Here is a 24,424-nt window from a genome sequence, read left to right on the forward strand (position 1 = left end):
TTTATAGAGGGAGTAGAGGCCCATGTGGTAGCCCAAACGGTTGAAGCAGGTGAGTTTTGCCTAATTTGACCCCTTTAAAACATCTCAGACAATCAAAGTTTGTTTGTGTAGCAAGTTTAATGAAAGCCTAAGGTGCCGGACACTTTAATAAAACATAGACATCATAACAATCTGTAAAGTAATAAAGTCAGAGATGTAAACAACATCAGCTGTTTTTTTGTGGTTTGAGAGGGAAAAGCTTGTTCATCAGTACATGAATCAGTATATAAATACTGAATGAAACTTTTAGTGTCTTTTTGTATTAAGATTTATATGTGTGTCCATACTTCAGTGCAGTCTCCCTTAAAGATGGGTCCCTGCTCTACCCTGAATCTTAAGATGTCTGTCAAGTCGGAAGTAGATTAGATGAACGGTTGTTTATAAAAGCAAAGAACATGAATACAAATACAGAATTTTATGATCTTGTCAGATAGATGACTCTAAAAACTCACCCCTGTCTGAAGTTTGCCGGGACGTAAATTGCTGAAGGGGAAGACAATGACCAGGAACTTCTCTAGAGTCAGGTACGTCAGGAGGAGAACAGACACCTGGGGGAAAATGTGCACCAAGCTTTAATAAACTCAGTCTTTCATTTACAAGATTCACATTTTTTCTGATAACAATCTGACTTTCTGCTACTGATAATTTCATAAATGTTTCTTTATGTTCAGTTTATCAAAAAAATCTTCAAACAAAAAATAAGCGAATTATGTTGTGCCAGGGTTCCACAAAAGGATTTTCTAACTAAGAAATTTTTTTTAAAATGCCAAATGAGGTGCTTTCAGACTTTGTCCTATGTTTTTCTAAGACATTAAATACTGTGTGTCTCTAAGTTGTTCCTGTTCACTAAAACCGAGCAGGGGCTGGCGTGAGACAGACAGTGGTGCATTAAAAGGGTGGCCAAGCCCCCCCCCCCCCCCCCCCCTTGAGAAAAGGATCTGATATATCATCACTGGAAAAAGCTATCCCAGGATTCATTGCAGGCAGAATGGGAGATTTTTGTTCTTATGATGGCAGAGAAAGCTGGAGCGGATTACTATTTGGCAATAAAAGAAATTTAAAAACTTTAATCAGTTCTGTTGTTAGGCTTTATTTGTTTGCATATTTGTTCTTAAAAGGTGTGGAACACTCATTTAATCAATAGATTTGCAGTGATTTATAGTAGGAATTAATGCCTTGTAAGTCTTTCTCGGGGTGCAAAAAATACCGGTGCACCATTTCCAGGAACTAGAAGTGATCCACATCACAGCTGAGCTTCAGCCAGTAGGTTTTGGAGTCTTATTTCCTGATATTTGAACATCTTGTCTCAAATTGGATAACAGTAATGCGACTCTACCATCGACTCCAACGTTGATGTTTTATCTCCATAAAATAACACAAGCCTGGAGGAGCTTCTGCCATGTGGTGGAGTTGCTAATGCGAACAGCTGAGATGTTATCTGTTGTTTCCTGGACGATAAACCAACAACAGCCTTCCCCGTTGTGAGTCAAGACGGGTGAGTCTATGAATGCTAATTCACAATGTGATGTAGATCTGTCAGGCTTTTCCAATCCTGGAGTTTCACCGTGAATTTTCTATCAGAAGCTAATGCAGGAGATAGATGAAGGAGAATATTTTCATGTTCAGCCTGCATGAAAAACTCAGAATGACTGACTATATTCGGAAATAAGATATTTAAAATGTTTTTTCTGCGTTCCACATTTTTAAATATATTTTTTGTCAAAAATAATAAGAAAGACACTCGTAAACAAGCTAGTATGATGGATCCTGTAGTTATTCATTGAAGATTTTTTTTAGATTTAAGTACATTTTATTTATATAGCACTTACCACAGACATAGAATCACAAAGTGTTTCACATAGATCAACACAAAATAAAACAAAGTCATAAAATCATAAAGATCTAAACGCAGAAATAGAGTAAAATCAGAAAAAATAAAGCAATAAAATTATAAATTTTCATAAACAGATGAAAGATTAAAATTTTGAGTTAAAAAGAAAATAAAAGTTTTAGGTAAAAGCAGCTTTAAATAAAAGGGTCTTTAGCTGTTTTGTAAAAGTGTCCAGACTGTAAATGCTGCGTGAGGATAAAGGAAGATCATTCCAGAGTCGGGGTGCAACAGTCTGGAAGGAGCGATCATCTCGACTTTTATATCCGGTCTTTGGAACTTCTAGATGGTTCTGGTGGGTGGACCTGAGGGCTCTGGTTGCAGCATAAGGCTTTAACAGTTCAGTAATATAGGGAGGAGCTTGACCATGTAGAGCCCTAAAAGTTATAGTCAGGATTCTAAAATGAGCTCTAAAGTTAACAGGTAACCAGTGCAGAGACATCAGACTAGGAGTGATGTGTGCTCTTCTGTTTGTTCTAGTAAGAAGCCTCGCTGCAGAGTTCTGGACCAACTGAAGACGGTCAAGGGCTTTTTTGTTAAAACATGTGAAAAGTGTGTTACAGTAATCTAGATGGGAGGAGATAAAGGCATGGAGAACCATTTCAAGTTCATGTTTTGACACCAACCTTCGCAGTTTGGAGATATTTCTTGATTGCTAAAAACGGTTTCGGACCAATATTTTTGAGTGACCTTCAAGAAACATTGATTAGTCAAAAACACCCAAATTCCTTAAGTTCGTCTTGACGGCAGAGGATAAATGACCAAGTTTTAGACTAATCAGGGGAACCATGCTGTCAGGGGCAATGATCAGACATTCAGTCTTTTCAGAGTTTAACTGAAGGAAGGGATCTTCTAGCCAGCTGGTGATAGCTGATAGACACTCTAGGAATTCAGACAGTTTATAGAACTCAGAATCCTTCTGTTTAGGGTCATGGTTGTTAGGTGACAAGATATATGCTGACATAGAAGTGGAAATAAATAACGGCTGAGGAAGAACCAAACCGATGTGGACCAGGCAGCACTTAGATCTTGGTGGAATTTTGCAACATTTTCCAGTTAAATTCTAATAAATTTGTTAGGTGTGTCTCCTGTATGCTTTTAATAAATACATATTGAACATCAATCAATCAACATCAATCAACATTTGATTAAAATAATATTCGCAAAACTATGCAAAAGTTGATCGTCAAAGTTAAATAACACAGACAGAACTAGCTATGTCCCCAAACTGAGGTTGTTCAAAGACCAACCTGAACTACAACTAAGATTTTTCTGAACCATTCCTTTAAAGTACCTCTGAGGAGAGCATAGCCAGAAATCCGATGGTGCGACACTCCACACTCTCCATCCAGAACAGGGCGTTTCGATTGTACTGTCCACGAAACTTCAAATCGTACACACCAACAAAAAACAGGTACACCCCCATGAGGCAGTCTGCACCTGGACGATAAGAGAGTTGAGTTCATTATCAGCCGGGAAAAAATGACCTAAAAGTGAGACTGCTAAATGTATCCATCTGGCAGCAGGTAACGCTTCCAGCTGGAACCCCAAAAGAGAAAAAGTCTCATTAAAAGACACAAAACAGGATTTTACAGCAGTCAAGAGTAATGGCCTGCAGGAGACCTGATGCAGGCCTGAATGTGTGCAGGTGGGTGAGAAAACAAGTGACTCATTGCATTCATGCAGAACTAATCAACTTTCTCTTTACACAAGTGTCCCTTTAGTGTTTTCTTTGTATGGCTGAAGCTGGAGAATTACACTTATAAAAACTGTTAAACGAGTAAAGAGAAGAAGGTCGATGTGTACATTTTGTTGGCGTGCAGTGAGCCTGAATGACAGGGTAATACATTTAAACACAACAGAATAAAAGTAAATGAAAACGCCTGAAGGGTTTAGCAGCAGTCAAAAGGATTTATGGATTATTTCAGTAAAAACACATTTTCACACAGTTAGACTTTGAAGCTGTTATTTTATAGCAGAATCTTTGTGCTGTTATATCCATCCATCCATCGTCTGAACCTGCTTCGTCCACGCAAGGTCACGGGAGGGCTGGTGCCTATCTCCAGCGGTCAATGGGTAATCAGGCAGGGTACACCCTGGACAGAGAGCCAGTCCATCGCAGGGCTGCTGTTATTTAATATCTTACAATTATTTTCCTATTGTTTAATGCAATTTAATAATATAAACCAAAGCTGTGGTAACATAATTAGAAACAGATACGGCATTTCCTTGTGTTATTTTGTTCAACTGATCATTGGATGCCAGAGAAGTAAGCATGAAAACAAAAATATTCAGTCAATAAACTAAAAACTCTCTCTTTACAAAAAATTGAGGTTGACTCTAAAATATTTGTCCCTGGGCTATGAATAGTAAATAATTTGATACGTCAATGGGCTTTTACATTTCAGCTGGCCCGAAAAAGAAAAATGTTCAAAACTTTCCAGTTTCTGAAATGGGCTTGAAAGCATTTTTGACTTATTCATTTTTCATCCTTGCAGCCTGAAATTATGCAGACAGCAGGAAAGAAGGGCCTTTTAGCTTTGAGTGACAGGAGTGTGTGTGTGTGTGTGTGTGCTTGCGCGCGCGTGTGTTTGTGAGAGTGGATGATCTCCAAGAAACTCTTGCGGACCAAACAGACTAAAGTAGAACTTTTCAGAAAGGTGTGTGTCCCAGTCCATCGTGAGTTAAATACATCAAACTGACACTAACATGGTGGCGGTAGTGCGATAGTCTGGGGCTGCTTTGCTGCCTCAGGACCTGGACCACTTGCTGTAACTGATGGAACCATTCTGTTCTCTAGCAGAACACCTTGAAGCAGAATATCTTGCGTTTGACCTTAAACAGGTAGTACATGCTGGAAAATATGGAGGACTGATGCTGAATAGATGAATAAATAAATGAAGAGATTGATGCGACAGTTTCCTACAGAAATTTAAAGTCAAATTGTAACCAGGGATATTGGCATCATGCTGAAAGTGTGAAGAAGAAGAAGAAGAAGAAAAGATCTTTTCTATAGAGCCTCTCAAGATGAAAATCACGAGGCGCTTCACAAAAACAAAAAATGTAAAAATATAAAAAAGCACTTAGAAAATATTTAAAAATATATTAAAATGAGCAAAAATAGACAATTGTGATTAAAAAATGTTAAGAAAGAGAGAGAGTGAACAGGAAAGAGGGAAATCAGTGGATCCTGAGGAAGGTGGAATAGGTGGGGAGAGCAGAATAAAGAGAGGGGTTGAAGAAGGTCATACAAAAACCAGCTTGAACAAGTGAGTTTTCAGCTGCTTTTTAAAGGAGACCACCGAGTCCACTGATCTCAGGCTCAGGGGGAGAGAGTTCCAGAGTCTGAGGGCCACAGCAGCAAATGATCTGTCACCTTTGGTCTTTAGCCTGGTGCGCGGTTCAACCAGTAGGTTGGTGTGAGCCAAGGCAGCTGTTCATACACCAAACATCGGTGGTTCGAATGGATTGACACATTCTGTTATAAACCACATCAAGGGAGTGAAGACTGGTCGCTAGGGGTTTGATAACTGATATAACCATAATCCAAAATGGGTAAGAGCAACTGAAAGACAATTATTTTTCTGACGTGGAAAGTTAAATAATTAAGTGACTGATATGTTTTTAGATGAAAATTAGGTTTCTTTATAATAGATTGTACATTTGTGTTGACTGAAAGCTAGTTGGAGGAGACCACTGAGCCCACTGATCTTAGGCTCAGGGGGAGAGAGTTACAGAGTCTGGGGGCAACAAAATGAAACACCAGCCAAACACCTACATATTTAAACTTCTCAACTGGTTTAAGTGGAGATGCATCTAAAAAGCAAATATTAAGAAAACACCAGAATTAATAATGCTCTTTTTTCCTGGAACAACATAGAATATGATTTATTTAGAAGAAGTGTACTGAACATTTTTAAAATCACTTTGTAAAGAAAACTTGATGTCTATGATTTTTGGTTTAGCACAGTAAATAATATTATCAGCACACAGATGAATATCCCAATCCGAAAAGCTGAGTGGTAGGTCTATAAAGAAAATTGAGAATAACAAAGGTCCAAGAGAGAAACCTTGTGGAACACCATTGTGTACACCTTTGAAATCAGACAAGTTGCCCATCGATGATGAAGATAGGAACTGAACCATATAAGGGGATATCTACAGAGGCCAATAGCATACAGTTTATCAAGGAGAAGGTAATGATCCACTAGATCAAATGCATTGGTAAGATCAAATATGGCACCACTGCACGTATTATTGTCAAAACTAGAAAAGATATAATCTGAAAATACTAATTCAAAAGGTCCGTGGTAGTTAGTCCGTCTTCTTACTCCCTACACCCCCAGCAGGTCCCTGAGGTCCAGTGATCAGAGCCTACTGGTTGTGCAGTGCACCATGCTAAAGACCAAAGGTGACAGATCATTTACTGCTGTGGCCCCCAGACTCTGGAACTCTCTCCCCCTAAGCCTGAGATCAGTGGACTCAGTGAACTCCTTCAAAAAGCAGCTGAAGACTCACTTGTTCAAGCTGGCTTTTGTATGACCTTCTTCACCACTCTCTCTTTATTCTGCTCTCCCCACCTATTCCACCTTCCTCAGGATCCACTGATTCCCCTCTTTCTTACTCACTCTCTCTCTCTCTTTCTTAACATTTTGTTTTTTAATCACAATTGTATATTTTTTGCTCATTTTAAATATATATTTGAACCATTTTCTAAATTCTTTTTGATATTTTTACATTTTTGGTTTTTGTGAAGCGCCTCGTGACTTTAATCTTGAGAGGTGCTATAGAAATGATATTTTCTTATTCTTCTCCTTTTAAAAAGGTGATTATATATATATATATATATATATATATATATATATATATATGTGTGTGTGTGTGTGTGTGTGTGTGTGTGTGTGTGTGTGTGTGTGTGTGTGTGTGTGTGTGTGTGTGTGTGTGTGTGTGTGTGCATCATGCTTTTAGCTTGAATTCAGAGACGGTAATGCACCACTCCCTCCAAGCAGCTCACTCTCTGCTCCCTGCCTTACAAATTATTTTGCCTATGAACCTGTGAGACTGCAGGACTGAGTGTCCCTGAGCACTAATGCTGTTACTTAGTTCACGCTCGATTACTGCAGTCTGACTGTGTACACCTTATAAGCTCCTGCAAAACACTGAGGGGTAGTTTTACTTTTCCTGGTCCCTGAATTCATAACACACATCACCAAATTTTACAAACAAAAATGTAGCTACTCCTCTATTTGGGCGAACCCCCCCCCCTTTTAATGTCTTAATGACTCACTGATTCTTTAGAGGGGTTTGAGAATTGGGCACTCTGGGACTCCAACTAGCTTTTGGGGGCTTTTTTCATCATCTCTTGCAAAGAGAAACTTCCCCGCAGGTTACTTACAAAGTAAAAGTTGTGGTGTGTGCTGGTACTCACAGCAGAGGACTTTGATGCAGGCAGCATGCAGGTTGTTCTCCGCACGAATCAACGATCTCATGCCGATGACTAAGAGATTACCAAAGCAGGTGATGAAGGCCATGACCCAGACGGACACCCGCAGCACCATGTTGGCCAGAAGGTCCTCAAAGGATGAGATGCCATCTGTGTTGGGCTTGCAGGACCTGACGTGGGGTGCGTAGGAGCAGTACTGGAACTTCATAAAGTAGCTGATAATAAACGGTGGTGTTAAACAGAAAGTAAGTTGTACAAACAGTAAGCTAGAGGCAACAAAAATGAAATGCATACATGTGAGACAGGTTTTTCATGGGCAGAAACATTTTCGTCTGAATATCTTGGATCTCGATTCCTTCTAAAGCTCTGCAGAGAAAGAAGCAAGTGTCAAAAAAAATTTAAGTTCAGAGCTGAGGTGTGAAGGTTTTTCTAGGTTTTGGGACTAACGAGCCATTGAGTGTGCTCTTACAGAGACTGGAGACGAGTCAGGTGGCTGAAGTGGATGGGGTGGATGCGGAGATTGGGATTGTGGGATATATTTCTGCAAAAAGACATCAGAATAAGACTTTAGGTTTTCTAAATGTGGTTCAGCCAACTGTCAGCAAAACAACGAGCAGCAGCTTAAATGATGACATGAGAGGCTAAGAAAAACAACAGTTATATATCTGTACAGGAAATTTTAGAGGAAGGTTTTATGTGGATTTTGAGGAGATTGAGATAATGACACATCGAGTCCAGTAAAGGCTGAAACAAATACCAGTCCACTTATTAATGCTCGGCGACATCCAAAACAGAAAACCTCCAAATCCTGTCCATTAATACCTCCTCAGGCCTGCAAGGCTGAACAAACCACTAAAACCTCTACAGACAGGATGATGAATGTTTGGCCAATAAAGTTCAAAGTCTGGGTGAAACTGAAGTTGTTAGACTTTTCTGATGAGCTGGTTTAAATCCTCCAGACATGCTGTGATTTTCTGTATGGTTCTTATAAACCCACTCCTGACTGCATTTCTTCTGTAGAAGCAACAGTGCTGCACGCTGCAGGTCCATCTCCTCTTTTGTTCTAGTTGCTCACCGGCCATTTTGAAACACATGGTGCAGAAAACAACGCTACGAAGCAATGAAACTGATGTTTGGCACGTTGGACTTTTAGCTTCAGCTGGATTATCACTTTTTGCAATCTTTGCTCCTGGTTTAGCTTATTTTATACCCTAAAGCTGCACATTGTGCTGGCATCACAGTGTTTTAACAACAAAATGTTTTCCTATTTGATAAATAAGCAAGATTTCACAGACAAACATGTCCAACTGCAGTTGTTGAGTTTAAGGCATGAATCTTTTGTGGTAGGTGTCTGGAAAGGTTGTGAATAATTAACATCTTAAATGGCATTTTGAACAACAACAGTTTAGAGAAACAAATTAATTATGACTGACTGATGAGCTAACAGCTAGTCATTATAGAGCAAAGCCTAAAGTGGATATCTGCTGACCTTAAAACTTCTATAATCTAAAAATATACATGAACATTGTTTTATAAACCCTTTTTTTGCGTCCAACCTTTCAATACGGGAGCCAAAATTATCAGGTTAAAATTCCTCAGAGGCCACAAAAAAAAAAAAAAATTCTGTACACACACACACACACACACACACACACACACACACACACACACACACACACATATATATATATATATATATATAAAATGTGAATTTTTTTATTCATACTACTAAAACACGTACAAAATGAACATAGTGGTAAAATCTGAAGATTAATGTAATAAATACTCCCAATCCCAATGAGCATCCTGCTGAATAAACAAAATGTCACCCTTATAGACAAGCAAGCGAGGGTCCCACTAAATAACTCTTAGGGCTGCATATGGCCCCCGGTCCACACTTTGGACATGCCCACCTTGAACTTTGTTAAAATTTGCAATATATACATTTTCAGGGTTAGGGCAATAGTATTCTGAAAATCCAACTGGAAGCATTACAAGCTAAACTGGAGCCAGCTGCAACAGTGGCATCACCATGGGGTGGCTAGGGAGGGGCCGTGGCCACCCCACTGGGCCCACCAGGGAAGACCACTACCCTCAATAAATAACTTCTAAGTTCACAAAAACCATGAATTATTTTTCTTTAATAGAGACATAAATGTTTAAGTCAATAAATATATTTATTTTATAACAATGTAATAACTAATTATGTAATAAATCCTAATTTAAATACACATTTATGTCACCCAGGTTCACCAATTTCCAATAAATGTATCATTCCCAATGTTTTTGTAGGTATCTGAATGGCAACAGGTTAATTAAACGGTTTTAAAACTCTAAAACAATATCATCAAACTGAAATAATGATGTGAAATTGTGTCTTTTTATTTACATGTTTGTGTTTCTCAAATTTGAGACTAAATGTGTTGAATGCCTTTTGTTTTCAATGAAAAAGAACGAAGGAGCAAAGCACAGCAACAGGTTCAACTCTCCCAGAGTTACTACCAAGATCTATTTGGTGCCACCCTAAATTTTTTACTGGCCCCATCTGGCCCCCCTCTAGGAAAATGTTATGGAGGCATTAAGGAGTTTCAATGCAAATTTTCACAATTCATTAAATGAAAAATTAAAAATAGCAACATAAAGCCATATTTATGTCTGTTTAAAGTTTAGAAAATAGTTTAATGGACAGTAGTTATTTTATGATGACAGTAATCCTGATTGTGAATAGCTATTCCTCCAAACTGAGGTCATTTAAAGAGCTTTCTACAGCAATGAAATAATTTTTCCAAACGTTACCACAGAAAACCACTTTTAGGCATGTTCAAACTTTCACAGGTGGATGAAATCATCTATTTTATTTCTAATATGTCACAGCGCTGCCGTCTCTTCAGGTTCCATCAAAAGACACTTCCTGGAACTTCCTTCTTTCCTCCCCTGAGGGGTCAAGCTCTCTGAATCCTTTCTTAAAACCAGAGACTTCTTCTCTTTCTTGATACGCTGCATTACACACAAATCTGCTAGAATTATGACACACTCATAATGAAGAACTTCCCTGGTTACTCACAGTTTCAGGAGGGTTTTGGAGAGGCTCTTAAAGGTGTTCTTTGGCAGCTCCATGATCTTGTTGCTGGACAGATTCCTTAAAGAGACCAAAGAGGGGAAAAATTAAAACAAGTACAAGAAACAAAGATTCGTCATTTGGACGTATTCGTTTCAAAGGCCCATTTTTAATGGCTTGCCTTTATTTATCATTACTCCGCATTTCATTTTTAAATGCAGATTTTGTGTTTTAAGCAGACAATTGAAACATTACAAGATTATTAACAACTTAGAGCAAATTTCAGTGAATAAAGGGCCTTTTGATTGATTAATCTCATGTTAACTTTATAAATAAAGATGATAAAGAAGTTAACATTTCAGTTAGGCCATGAAACAAAGAATCGTTGTGAGCCAGCAGTAAAAATCTGTTAAATGGGGATTTTTCTAATCTCTGCTGATTATCGAATAAATGGAGCATCTGTTCGCTGATGTGGAAAAAGAAAAAAATAATGTACTCACAGTTCAGCCAGCTTCAGCAGAGACTGGAAGGTGCTTTCAGGAATTCTTTTGATCCTGTTGTCCATCAATAATCTGAACAAAAAAGATTTGTGGTCAGGAACAAAAATGTCGTTTTTGACTCCAACTGACTCTGGATGCAAACTAAAGTAGTCAATCACAGTTTCCCTTTTGAAGAGCAGCAATCAATTGACTCGCGAGACAAAAGAAGGCATGGGTGTACTAACGAGTGCTGCATTCCACTTTTACAGCTGTGCATGCTGGTTGTTTTGCTAACGAGCAGAGCTTCCTACAAATGGAATGCATTCTTGAACGTTCCATGTCATGCGATTTTAAATCTTTGAGAGCGAAGGTAGGCACAATATATGATAAAAAATATTACTGTTGGCACTATTGGGATGCCAGTTATCTTAAATGTGAGTTATTTTCATCAGCCTGAATTTATACCTGGAAATAAAACGGTTTGCGTCAGTGAAACTCTACCCATGCACACTACGACAAAACATGCATACAAAAGCATCTTAGGTGAGTCAGCTGCTGTATTGGATATGGTAGTCCAGGGCACTCTAACCACTGGACTACCAAGTCTGTTACATGACAATAGTCGCCACATCCTGTGCTGGCCAGGGGAGACTAGATTTCAGACCAGAGACTAGCTTCTGTGAAAGGAGCAGGACCTGATGACGAAATTAATTTCCATTAAGGCTTTACAGGATTTTCAAAGTAAAACAATATTTGCATCTGAGACAGGAAAATACATGAATGTAACCAAAAATGTTATTTTTTTTCAAGAGTAAATAACAATATCACTGCCATGGTCTGTGTCTGCGTCTTTCCCCATGTGTCTCCTGAGGTCTTCCATCCCTCTTTAGATTCCACTTTTGTGTCTCATAGCGCCCTCATGTGTCCTTTGTCTGCATCTTATTTGTGTGTCTTCTGTTTGTAGCCCTTCAGGTCATCCCCAGCCCCTCCAGTTGTAGCTCCAGCCTCCTTCTCCCCAGCTCAGTGTATATGTGTGTTAGTCCTTCCCTCAGCCTTTAGGTTTAGCTTTGTGTTTTTCAGTTTTAGGTTTATCTGCCCTCCACTGGTTCTCTTCCCCATTCAGATAATTGTTGTCACCTGCCTTCCCTCCAGCCTCACTCCACACACCTGCTTCCTGTTTCCATAATTGCTCCTCCCAGTCTATTTAAGCCCTGTCTTGTCTCTGTGTTGTTGTCGGTCCATTGTATGTTTGTCAGCGTTGTTTCGTGCTCTATGTGAGCTTATGTCTCCAGGTTTTGGTGCTCCAAGTGAGCTTACGGTGTCCTGAAATCCAGGACTTTTGGACTTTGTGCTCTAAGTGAGCTTTTGTTCTTGTTAGCAGAGTTTATGGATTTTTGGACTTTTGGCTCGCTGCCTTTGGATTTATTTTTGTACGTCCTGCAGAATAAAGGATTTTTGCTTTATACCAACTCCTGCCTCTTGTCGTCTGGGTAATCAACACTTTGGGTCCTAACCATCCCTTCAGCGTGACAATCACATAGTAAAAAGCTCCAAAAAGTGGATTTTCCATGATATAGCCCATCTAAAAATGTTTTGTATATTTTTTTTAAATATTTTTCAGACTCGTGTGAAATTATTGAATGTTGGAAAGATTTTTCCCCCAATAAAAAAACAACTTTTTACAACTAATATAGTAAAGGATTAAAAAAAATAGTAGTAATTTACTGATGTTATGAATGCAGCATGCTTCTCTATTTTATTTCAACTTTTGAGAACATAATTCTTTTTTTTTTTTTTTTGCATTGGCAAATTATGTTTGACCAGAATCCAACAAATTTCTGACGCATGAAAATAAAATGAAAAATATCATTAGAATTCACTTTTTTTCAGCAGTAATTTAAGGGCTTATTGGATAAATAAATTGTTAAAATTAACTAAAGGAAAATGTAACAAAAAAAGGCAAACAAAGAGACAAAATCACAGAGGTGAGAAAAATAAAGGTGTTGCAGAATGGAGAGGGTGAAAAGTGAGAATAAATAAATCTGAGTGAAGAAAAGAGGCATGAAACAGAAGGATGAGGAGAAAAACCAGCAATGATGAACACTCAGATAGGGATGAAGAGATAGATGGTCTTATTAAAATACACTTTTATATTTTTCTTTTTTGCACAAATTCCAAAGCAGAAACATCAATTCCATCCAGTAAATCGCGACATTTTCTACTATAGTGAAAGAAATGTCATCAAACTCTTTTCTTTAATCACAATTGATGTAAAATCAAAATCAGTGCGTTAAATATGACTAGAAACCAGACTTTGAGGTCTGATAAATATTAAGAATATGGTTGTGCCAAATTAAAGGCAGCTTGCGTAAAATTTAAAGTATGATGTGAATCCAAGAAGCAACTAGATAAATTGCATTTCTTGCAGAAATGCTGTTTGAATGCTGGATAGCTCAAACTGTTAGCTGAATCAGCTTAATAGCTTAACTGAAAATGAAACTAAGCAAAACTGTCAAAATGAGCTGAATGTGTTGAAAGATGTAGAAGCAAAAAGCACCAACCAAGTAAAGCACAAAAAGTAAGTGAATAATAGAGAAAAATAATCCTAAACAGCAGAAAACTGAAATCTGTTAACATTGTATAAAAATCTGAACAGCTAAAATGTCTAAACACATGTTATTTCAGTAGGACTAGTTTAACAGTTTAATATTTACATTTAGCTGAACTGTGAAATTAGCAGCATATGCTAAATTTGGATCTGATTGCTGAAGCTGCTGAATAGCTGAAGTGAAGCTGAAACTAAGCTAAACTGTCAAAATGAGCTGAATGTATTTAAAGATTTAGAAGCAAAAATCACCAACTAGTGTAATAAAGCTCAGAATATAGGTGGAGAATGGACAAAAATGCTAAACAGCAGCAAACTTAAATCTTTGAACATTGATTAAAAACTCAAAAGTTGAAATGTTAAACAGCTGGCATTTGAATGAGAATAGTTTAACGGGTACATTTTTACAGTTGGCTGAACTGTGAATTTAGAAACATTTACTGATACCTGAAACTGATAGATTAACATATATTCAGACTTAGTATGGAATTGATGAAGGGTTGGATGAATTAAATGATAAATGGACTGTTGGATGGATGTTAGATGGTTTATTGGATGGATGGATGGATGGATAGAAGCATGTATGGATTTATGTGGATGGATGGATGGATGGATGGATGGATGGATGGATTCCTTAGGCCAAGCCGATCGATTTGATGTCTCACATGCGTGGGTGTGTAATTCCATTTAGCCAGAAGATGATTGACCTCTCTCAACCAGTTGGGAGGGAGCGGGGCACTTTCCCACCTTCTGATGGTCAATCAAATTTAACTTGTTTCTAGTTTTAAGTACAAACAGTTCAAAAAGATCAAAAACAGAAGTCTGTTATTGGCTCAATATTCAACTTTTTATATTCATTCCTATGAGACTTGATTAAAGTGATTTGTAGTTCCTTGTGTTGCCATGGTAACGGATGACAGGAGTCTGCTTTAATAAAGCAATGTGCAATGTCACATTACTCTTTTAAGCTTTGAATAACATTTTTATATTAAAGTATGTTGATACAGTTGTGTCTAAAATGTTGTTAAATGTTGTTGCTAAGCACGTTGCCACGGTAACGCAGAACACAATATCAAGTTAATACAAGACTCCTGGGACCAAGCAGGTTGAATTGATGTATCATATGTGTGGGTGCGTATTTCCTTTTAGGCAGAAGAAGATTGAAAACTCTCAGCCAATGAGAGAGCAGCGAAGGAGGAGGGGGCAGTTCCTGTCTTCTGACTAGTGTTAAAATGTCAGCTATGCTGCTAGTTTTAAGTGTATAGAGCTCAGAAAGATAAGAAACAGCAGTATGTTATAGGCTCAATATTAGGCTTTTCACATTCATTTCAATGAGACTTGTTTGGGTATATCCTTATGCACTTGTGTTACCATGGTAACAGATAACGCATTTAAATTTGAATACCAGATTCCTGAGACCAAGTTGGTCGATTTGATGTGTCATATGTGTGTGTGCTCGATCCTGCTTGGACAGAAAATGGTTGAACACTTTCGACCAATCAGAAAGCAGCACTGTTTTCTCGCCTTTTCCTCGGCTGTTGGAGGCGCTGTACTCCTGTTAATGAGAGATGCCTTTAAATCTGTCCTTCAGAAGTGAAATTGGACCTGTCAAACTTCTCACCTTAATCTAACTGCTGCAAAGTTAACTGCAAGTAAGAAGGGAGTGTTTTGAGCCCTGAATTAAAATAACTTGCGTGCATGATTACATTGTTCTAATCTATTTCCTTGTAACAGAACTTTATTTTACAGACTGATGAGCATGGACAAGCACCCCTGTTATAACAGCTCAATTTGATCCTATTTTATTGACTTAAGCTGGGGAATTTATTATTTCAATTACAGCCATCATGAACAAGTGTTAATGCAAGAGAGGTCTTGAGTAATGATGATTTTATATCAAGGCTGCGTCACAGTCGGCTAGAGCTTTAAAAAAATGCAGCTTTTTAACAGGTCTTCTATTTTTGCTTTAAGTGCGGCAAGAGAGATATGACAAGACAATCACACTGGCTGCCTGCTCTTTGTCTGCAGCAGAAAGTCGTGAAAACTCTGTAATAAAAGATGAAGAAGACTCTTGGAGAAGAACGCTTTGAAAACGGACAATATGAAGCCTTTAATGGCTAAAATAACAGCGGAAAGTGTGATTAATAAGATGAGATAATCTGAAAGAGCCATATCTGAAGGATTTATCCTCAGCTTAAAACATTAAAGGCATGCTTCACTCGTTTAATTAATACATTTGCATAATAGGAATAAATTAGTGATGCACCGATATGAAATTTTTGGGCCGATACTGATATCCAATATTAAGATAACTGTTATGGCCGATAACTGGTATTTGCCAATACCGATATGCTGACATTAATGCTTCTAAAGTCGGAAGATTTTGTATAGAATGAAAATTATTAAAGCTGAGTTTACGATAGTATGTACACACAACACACACATTTACAGTTCTGAGATGATTTCATTCACTGTTCACATGACTAAAAAATAACACATCACCCCCTTCTCCCTCTGAAAAAGGCAAACAAATATAGACAAGATGGAAAAAATATCGGTTGGTAATATCGACCCTGTTTTATTTATCGGACCGATACCGATACCTATACGATAGATCCCATTTGTGAGTCGTTATCAGGGGGACTAAATATACCGGTGCAACATATCCTAGAACTGCAGTGACCCACATCGCAGGTTTTGGAGTCTTATTTAATGGCATTCGGACATCTTGCCTCGGATTGGATGACAGCAATGCAACTCTACAGCTGACTTACAACATTGATGTTTCATCTTGACAAACAACAGATGCCTGGAAGAGCTTCTGCGGTGTGGTGAAGTAGCTAATGCTAACGGTTAGCTTCTACTAGCTGAGACGTCCTCTGTTGTTTCTTGGACGCTAAACCAACAACAGCCTTCCACGTCATGAGTCAAGATGGGTGAGTCCATGAATGTTAAGTGAGTGTGACATAAATCTGTCAGGTTTTTGAAATCCTAGAGTTTCGTCGTCTTTTTTTCAGAAGCTAATGTAGGAGACTTTTTTCATGTTCAGCCTGTATGAAAAACTAGATTGACTGATTATGATAAGAAAATATTTAAAAAGGGGTTTTTAGTGTTCCACACCTTTAACTAAAAAAAAGCCCTCCAATCCAAGGAAACAAATGGGTTTTGAAGGTGCATACTTACAGGACTTCAAGTTTGCTGCACGTCTTTAAGATGGAGAAGTTAAGAGTTTGGATCTGGTTTCCCTCAAGATCGCTGAGAGCAGAAAAACAGAAAGAGGGACTAAAAATTACTCTCAACTTACTGGACAGAGACGTCTGATCTCACTGGGCTGCAACTGCTGGTGACACATGAACATCAATTGAACGAGTTAAGGGTCTAGATGTCTTGCGTGAATTGCATGAATTCTGATCGTATTTGAAGCGTTCCAGAGATGGACTGCTGCCAGCATCTAAACCCTTCTTGGTTCATTTATCTGGAACGTGTGAGAAATGTGAGACAATCTTAAAAGGGGTTGGTGATCAAACAATACATACAATTGGGGTGAATTACAAAGAAACTGAGTGACAAATAGACATTTTGTGAAAAGATTGCACAAATAGTGCATGAATGTTGCATTAAAACCACTTCTCAAATATGTGCAAATTCTGTGTGATCCCAACTGCAAAGTTGCTAAATCTTCTAACATTATTTCGTCTCCAGCAGCTGCAGCCAAGTGAGATACTGGCTATAGATGCAGAAATGGCATAACGGCACTTGCAGAAGTTTGGACACCCTTTGAATTGGGAGTTATTGCGTGAATTTAACATCTAAATAAATTAATAGTGTTGCAGACGAATTAGAAAAGATCATTTCTCTCTCTTGTTAGCTTCACTGGACTAGTCTTTTATCCAAATCATTAGAAGTGCAGCCAATGATACCAATTAACACAGTGAAGCCTCCAGCAAAAAGCTAATAACTAAAGCACCGCCAAGCTGAGCAGCGGAGACGAAGAGGTGCAGAGTAACCACAATCACTTTTTTTCTCTACTTAACCAGCTAATTCCAGCCATTTATCTCATCAAGAAAACACACGTTTGGAAGTTCATTTGATTTGATCAAAAATAAATTCCCCTCTAACATTTTTACTTAAGAAGATGTTTGTGTTGTGTTTCTTTGAAAGGAAAAGCAAACATGAATGGAGTGAGTGAATACGAATCCTGCACTGGAACACAAAAGCTGCAGAAAACATGAGGTCACTGTGAGTGTCGGACTCATCCTGCAGAGGCTCTCAACTCTACGCCCATTTGGAAAAATAAACAACTGGCCAAGCTGACTGGCCGCAGTGACACGGGCTGAAGATCTCTGCAGCATCAACTCCTCAGCGTGTCAACTGTGCAGCGTCCACACCAGCACAAACTCACAGCTCACGCCTCTCTAACACTTCGGTGCACAAACATCTACTGAACCGCGCGCTTGTGCACTACACACCAGTGCATACACACAAGCACACTGTCAGAGCAGACTCACAGCCAGTCCAAGGCAGGCATATGTTGACAGAAGCTTGGATGAGGAAGCTGCTGCAGCGAGGTGTGCACCATGGATCTGGGGAGAGACGGAGGGCAGAGGTTAGGATCTACACAGCAGGACAATGATAATGTAGCTATGTGATGATTAACCCTTTGATGCATAATGGTCACTAGAGTGGACAGGTACTCAAAATTGTTATTTATTTGTTTTTGCTATTAAGCACAGCTGTTGAAGACTTTATTGCATTTGAGCCCCTCCGTTTGGACTTCAGTAAGCCAAGCCAACATATTTCATGTTCAGAATGCACACTGAAGTGGACATGTAATAAATTATTTGTAAATTATAAAATTTTACAAAAAATATTTGTTGAAATTTGTTTCATTCACACCTAAAGACGAATGAAAAAAATTGTTAAAAAAATCATGGTTGAAGATTTCATAATTCATGCATCAAAGGGTTAAGAATCACACCTCTTCTACTGGTTGTTGCTGCAGAGATGTTCTACAGCATTCTGCTTTTATTTAGCATCTCCTGCACAATTTTTTTTGCACAATCTGCTCTCTGGGATTCAGAGAACAGAGCCAGCCTTCTTCATCAGCTCAGACTCGTTGGCTCTGCTGTTTAAACAATAGATGAACAGATGGATGCAAAACCAAACTTAAGATGCTGCAGCAAACGTTTTATATGTATACGGTTTAATCCTGTATCTTGCTGTGCCACGTCTGGTGGTTGCAGGGAAGTCTAAAATTTCTTGAGGAGATCAAGAACATGTCCTTGCAAGATTTTCTTGCCTTTTTTAATTGAATCCAAAATAGTGACCAACAGTGGCAGCCCAGTGATTAACTGGCTACAGGTGAACATGAAAACAGCAATCATCTTGCTGATGAAGGTTCTCAGTCATCCGGGCCATGGTAGTCCAAAGAGGTTTGAATAAAGGCAACTAGACTGGTTTCTTGAAGACGTTTTGCTTCTCATCCAAAGAGCTTTGTCACTTCTGACTGGAATATGGGAGAGTCAAGCTTATAAACATGAACTGTTTGTTGTTGGAATTATTGAAACTCAATTTCAAAACAGTTTCAGTCTAAGTCACACCCTCCTGAATCTAATCAAACCATTCTGATTTCACACGCAGGCTAAACCTAAAAATAGTGTTCTACCCTATTTCCTGCATTAGCTGCTGAAAGAAAATAGGTTGGAAACTATTTCAGTAATTCAGTAAGACTGAGAGACCATTTAAATAATTCTGTTGATGCGTGGTTGATAAGCAGTGTCTGACTTTCATTGGTTAAAATTAAAAGATTTTTAATTTATTATTACATTTATCAGATTCAAGACATTTCTGTGACCGCTATGGGATTTTCTTTCATTGACCGAAGGGTACCAACAATTTTACCCACGTCTGTAGATCTAGTCTGGAAAGCAAAACAACAATTCATCATTTGAAAAAGTTTTTAAGAATATTCAAGGCGTATTCCTGCTTTCTTAGGCTATGTCTACACTACTCAATATATTCAGTATGTAACCACATCAAACCACTTATGGTCTTAAATGTGTGGTTAACTCATTTCATTAAGACCTTTGCACTGTTCTTTAGTGTAAATGAATGCCTTATGAGTCATTTAATAAATTTATTTTTTTAAAGCTATGATGCTCCTGTTCTGAGATGCAGAAGTTTGATTTTGCAGAGGTGGGCTTAAAACAGCAGGATTACTCATTATTATTAATGATACGCACAGACCTCACTTCTGATTGGATAACAGAACACGGTCAGCCATGTTGCCCAGTCACTATCACCAAGACACTCTCTCTCCTCGCTGCAAAACAATTTTTAGATAGCCTTCCTGTTGGCAGGCGCAAGCCAAGATGGGCTGGGCCATGAATGTTAATTCACAAAGAAGCAAAGCAGAAATCCCATGAAGCCATCACTCTGATTGGAAGAAAATGAAGGAGGGAGAGGAAAAAAGGGTAGATCCAGTGATCACTTTGTGGGAGCTTCATAAAAATCAGACCAGACACCCACAGAATTGGACTACTGATCTACTGGTTTTATGAGTCGATTCGATTAAAAAAAAACATGTCAAGTGTTCTGTTGGTGTTCAAGGTGCCAACATAACTTATGTTATTTGTTTTGATCCACCAATTGCATTCAGTCAATTTCAATATTGTATCCATTTTCATCAATCTATAAATCCTCCCAGGATGCCCCAGAGAGTGAAAAGTGGAAATGTCCAGGGAAAAGAGAATGTTTGGTCACTCTAAGAGTAGTGATCCTTCATAATAATATTACTCAAGTAGAAATTACAGTACAATACAGCAAAAGTACTTCTTGATTAAACTTTTTTCCTCAAAAGTTACTCTCGTTAGTCTTAAATGGGTAAAAAGTGGGGCGTTGCAATAGTCTGACATCATTGGCGGGGGCGTGTCCTCTAACAGAACCAAGGGTGTTTCTCAATGCCAAGGAACCTTGCCTTGATGTGTCTGTGAAGGTTCTCAGTCATCAAGGTCATTGTAGTCTAAGGAGCTTTGAAAGAAAAGCGTCTGGACTTCTTTGAGCTGCTTGAAGACGTTTCACCTCTCATCCGAGAGGCTTCTTCAGTTCTAAGGTCAAATGGTGGAGAGTCCCAGATTCAAACCCAGTGGGAGTTTCCCCCCGAAGAGGGGACAAAAGACCCCCTGATGATCTTCTACATAAACACATGAGCCAAGGTGTGAGGGTGGGTGTGGGTCCTATTCAGCCAGAGTTTCGAGTGAGCTCATTGTGAAGCCTGGCCCCACCCTATCATGTGAATTCCTGAGGTCAGATGGCCCAGGATATGCGTGGGCATAGAGGCATCTGGGAAGGGATCTCAAAACTGGATTATAGATGGCAGACAGTTGGTGTCGTAAACCACCGCCTCTGTTCAAAGATGGTTGCTCACAGTGGACATAAATGGCTTCCTTTACTCCTCTTTCAAACCATATGTCCTCTCTGTCCAAAATGTGAACGTTGGCATCCTCAAAAGAGTGACCTTTGTCCTTTAGATGCAAATGAACTGCTGAGTCCTGTCCCGTGGAGGTGGCTCTTCTATGTTGTGCCATGCGCTTGTGAAGTGGCTGTTTGGTTTCCCCGATGTAGAGGTCTGGGCATTCCTCGCTGCACTGTACAGCATACACCACATTGTTCAGTTTGCGTTTAGGAGTTTTGTCTTTTGGGTGAACCAGTTTCTGTCTGAGTGTGTTGCTGGGTCTGATGTACACTGGTATGTTGTGTTTGGAGAAAACCCTCCTGAGTTTCTCTGATACACCGGCTACATAGGGGATGACAAGGTTGTTGAGGAATGCCCATTTGACCTTAGTACGGAAGAAGCCTCTCGGATGAGAGGTGAAACGTCTTCAAGCAACTCAAAGAAGTCCAGACGCTTTTCATTCAAAGCTCCTTAGACTTGCCTTGATGTCTTGGTCCCGCCCCGGTTGCCTAGGAGATACGTCATCAGGAACTGCCAAGGCGTGTTTCAATGTTCATGTTCTATCGAGGCTTCTGTTCAGTGTTGCCAGATGAGATTGACAGTCTCCAGCCCAATCACTGCTGAAAACCTGCCCAATCAAAAATAACCAGCCCAATCCATGAAGTTGCCAGACACAGGTGTAAACCCATAAAATAATCACAAAGGCAATGGAAAACGTTTATAAGAGCTTTATATCACCAAATTGCAACATATTTGGTAGGTTATGATAGATTTGCAACCAACAAATAGCACAATAAATCTACTAAATTGGCTGGACATATTGCAAAACAAATTATTATTTATTACTAGTTATGCTGGCAACCCTTGCCCGATGCTGATAAACACACAAGATCATAGATTTCAAAACACACCAAACCACAAAAAACGTTTTTAAATTAACAAGCAATGCCTTAAAATAAGTTAGTTAAAAAATAAATAAACTGTCACCGTGCAAACAGGATCATGTTACAGAAAAAACACCTTACCTTTACACAGAAACTGCTTCAGTTTTTCCATAAACTTGAACAATGTTGAGAACTTGAAGAACTATTTACAGTCACTGGAAGCCATGGAGGCTGGCTAATACAATATAATTTACTGACATCTGTTGTGGTGAGTACGTCACATTGTTCATTGTCCAGTATCATGTGGAGATTGTGTGAAAGACAACAGTAGAACCCACACCACGACCTAGAGCCGTCAGTAGTGCGTTGCCAGACAGAATAACATATTTGTTTAGTCTGGCTTGCCAGGCTAACACAGTTTAGCTTTAGTGCCTCTGCTAGCTTAACTGTTTATGCCAACGTCAGTGTAAACAACTCAATGTGACTCACGGTGAGTTGTCAAAAAAATTACTTGATTGAGTACAACTAGTTAGAGCTGTTGCCTTGCAGCGAGAAGGTCCTGGGTTCAATTCCCGGCCTGGGATCTTTCTGCATGGAGTTTGCATGTTCTCCCTGTGCATGCGTGGGTTCTCTCCGGGTGCTCTGGCTTCCTCCCACCATCCAAAAACATGACTGTTAGGTTGATTGGTCTGTCTAAATTGTCCTTAGGTGTGTGTGTGTGTGTGCATGGTTGTTTGTCCTGTGTGTCTCTGTGTTGCCCTGCAATGGACTGGCTCTCTGTCCAGGGTGTACCCTGCCTAATTGCCCATTGACTGCTGGAGATAGGCACCAGCCCCCCCAATCCACCCCCCCGCAACCCTGCATGGACAAAGCAGGTTCAGAACATGGATGGATGGATGGATGGATGGATGGATGGATGGATGGATGGAGTACAACTAATGTCAAAAATTTCACAGAATTTTTTTTATCTGTTATTGTCAATTTATTCATTAATTAGATTTTTATTTTATTTTTCCATCATAAAATCAGAGGCTGTTTTTACAATATTAAAAAACCAATGTGGGCAAAAGCAGCCCAATTTTCATCCACCCGCCCAATGCATTTTTTTCCCCGCCAGGTGTAACTAAAAGAAGCCCAATTGGGCGGTAAACCGCCCAATCTGGCAACTCTGCTTCTGTTCTCTGTTTGTTAGCCGTTTAGCTCGCTGAGCAAGGATACATGGGAGGTGTCTTGTAGCCTAGCCTTGGTAAAAAATTTCCCAGAATTCACAGCAGTATTTTCAAAAGGATGACGGATCAGAAGCCGACAGCTACATCGGAGGCAAATTTCAAGTTCAAATGTAAGTTAGCTGTAGCTATCAGGCCTACTACTGGATATAATTTTTCATCCAAAGCAATTATTTATGCTTGGTTTGTTGCTTAGTAGCTGCAGCTTCAGTGGCTAACAGGTAGTAACTCAATTACATATTTAATTTAACAAATATACAGTTTAAAAAATAAGGCTCGTTATGTACTTATATAGAATCTTATACAAATGTATAAAATACAACTTTATCTCATGGTCACGTGATGTAAGTCTGCTTCATTTAACCATTTCCTTTGACCAAGAAAGGACAGTGTCCTCGTAAGCAAGGCGCCTGGCCTGGCAAGGCAATATCTTGCCAGGCCAGGCGCCTTGACACTGAAAAACACCCCAAGTGTCCTCTTTTTAGAAATCAAAATTTGGCCACCCCAAGATAGAGGCAAAACCATTATGGCCTCCTGTTCTTTTCAGAAGCAGATGCAGACAAAAATAAAGTTTTCTAATGTACTAAAGCTAAAAGTCCTAACTGGAAACAAATTTAAATCAGTTTCTGCTTTGCAAAGTGTTTGGTAATAAATGTGTCCCGTGTTTGATTTGTGAACGATATAAAACTACTAACATGGTCTGGTAGCTATGAGGAGTCTGTCAGCAGTCCAGCAGTTTACAGAGCTTCACATTTCAGCTTCAACACTGCAGATGTGAGCTTTTAGGTCAGACAAGAAACCAATTCCGAAGACGATAGAGGAACAAAAAGAGAGGTCACTTCTAGTCTTTGAATCACTCCTTAAAGGTCAAAATGGAATGAACACTTACTAAGCTTTGAGTTCAAAACATCAAAAGGACTTTGACCACAGATAGAAGTGAGAAACGAAAAGAAAAGATGAAACAGACACCGCTTGTGAACATGTGAGAAGCCAAAAAACAGATTGAAGTGTCACTGTGGTACAAAGTTCAATAATATGTGTTGATTGGAGCCGTGACAGGCTACCTGACACAGACGGAGACGTTAATTAGACTCCTGCTGCGGGGTTTAATTTGCATTTTTTATACAACATTATTTTTGTCCCGCTGCAGTCAAAGTTGTGTTTGCAGTTCGTCCACTGGTTTGTCAGCATGTCTGACAAAAATTACAAGTCAAATTTGATGAAGCCGTGTGAGCAATGATGCTTAAATAAATGGAGAATGAATGAGTCTCTTGCCTGAAGGCTCGCAGTGGCTTTGGCAGATGATGGATGATGCAATTTGGGGTTATTTATGGGTAGTTGTAAATTAG

General features: G+C 39.0%; 1 protein-coding gene across 2 annotated transcripts in view; it reads right to left on the minus strand.

Annotated features, from left to right (window-relative positions):
• rxfp2a (relaxin family peptide receptor 2a) overlaps nucleotides 1-24,424 on the minus strand; it is a 70,850-nt gene that overhangs the window by 4,860 nt on the left and 41,566 nt on the right. Inside the window, exons 9-17 of one of the 2 annotated variants that reach the window (XM_070555856.1) lie at nucleotides 18,021-18,095; nucleotides 16,696-16,767; nucleotides 10,929-11,000; nucleotides 10,435-10,509; nucleotides 7,840-7,911; nucleotides 7,665-7,736; nucleotides 7,356-7,585; nucleotides 3,222-3,361; nucleotides 492-587 (exon numbers count right to left, since the gene is read on the minus strand). In XM_070555856.1, coding sequence (XP_070411957.1) covers nucleotides 492-587; nucleotides 3,222-3,361; nucleotides 7,356-7,585; nucleotides 7,665-7,736; nucleotides 7,840-7,911; nucleotides 10,435-10,509; nucleotides 10,929-11,000; nucleotides 16,696-16,767; nucleotides 18,021-18,095 — 904 coding nt within the window. Of the gene's footprint in view, nucleotides 1-491; nucleotides 588-3,221; nucleotides 3,368-7,355; nucleotides 7,586-7,664; nucleotides 7,737-7,839; nucleotides 7,912-10,434; nucleotides 10,510-10,928; nucleotides 11,001-16,695; nucleotides 16,768-18,020; nucleotides 18,096-24,424 lie in introns of both variants that reach the window. The other variant, XM_015961611.3, reaches the window with a different exon arrangement.

This window comes from Nothobranchius furzeri, chromosome 10 (genome assembly GCF_043380555.1).
Source record: "Nothobranchius furzeri strain GRZ-AD chromosome 10, NfurGRZ-RIMD1, whole genome shotgun sequence".
NCBI lineage: Eukaryota > Metazoa > Chordata > Actinopteri > Cyprinodontiformes > Nothobranchiidae > Nothobranchius > Nothobranchius furzeri.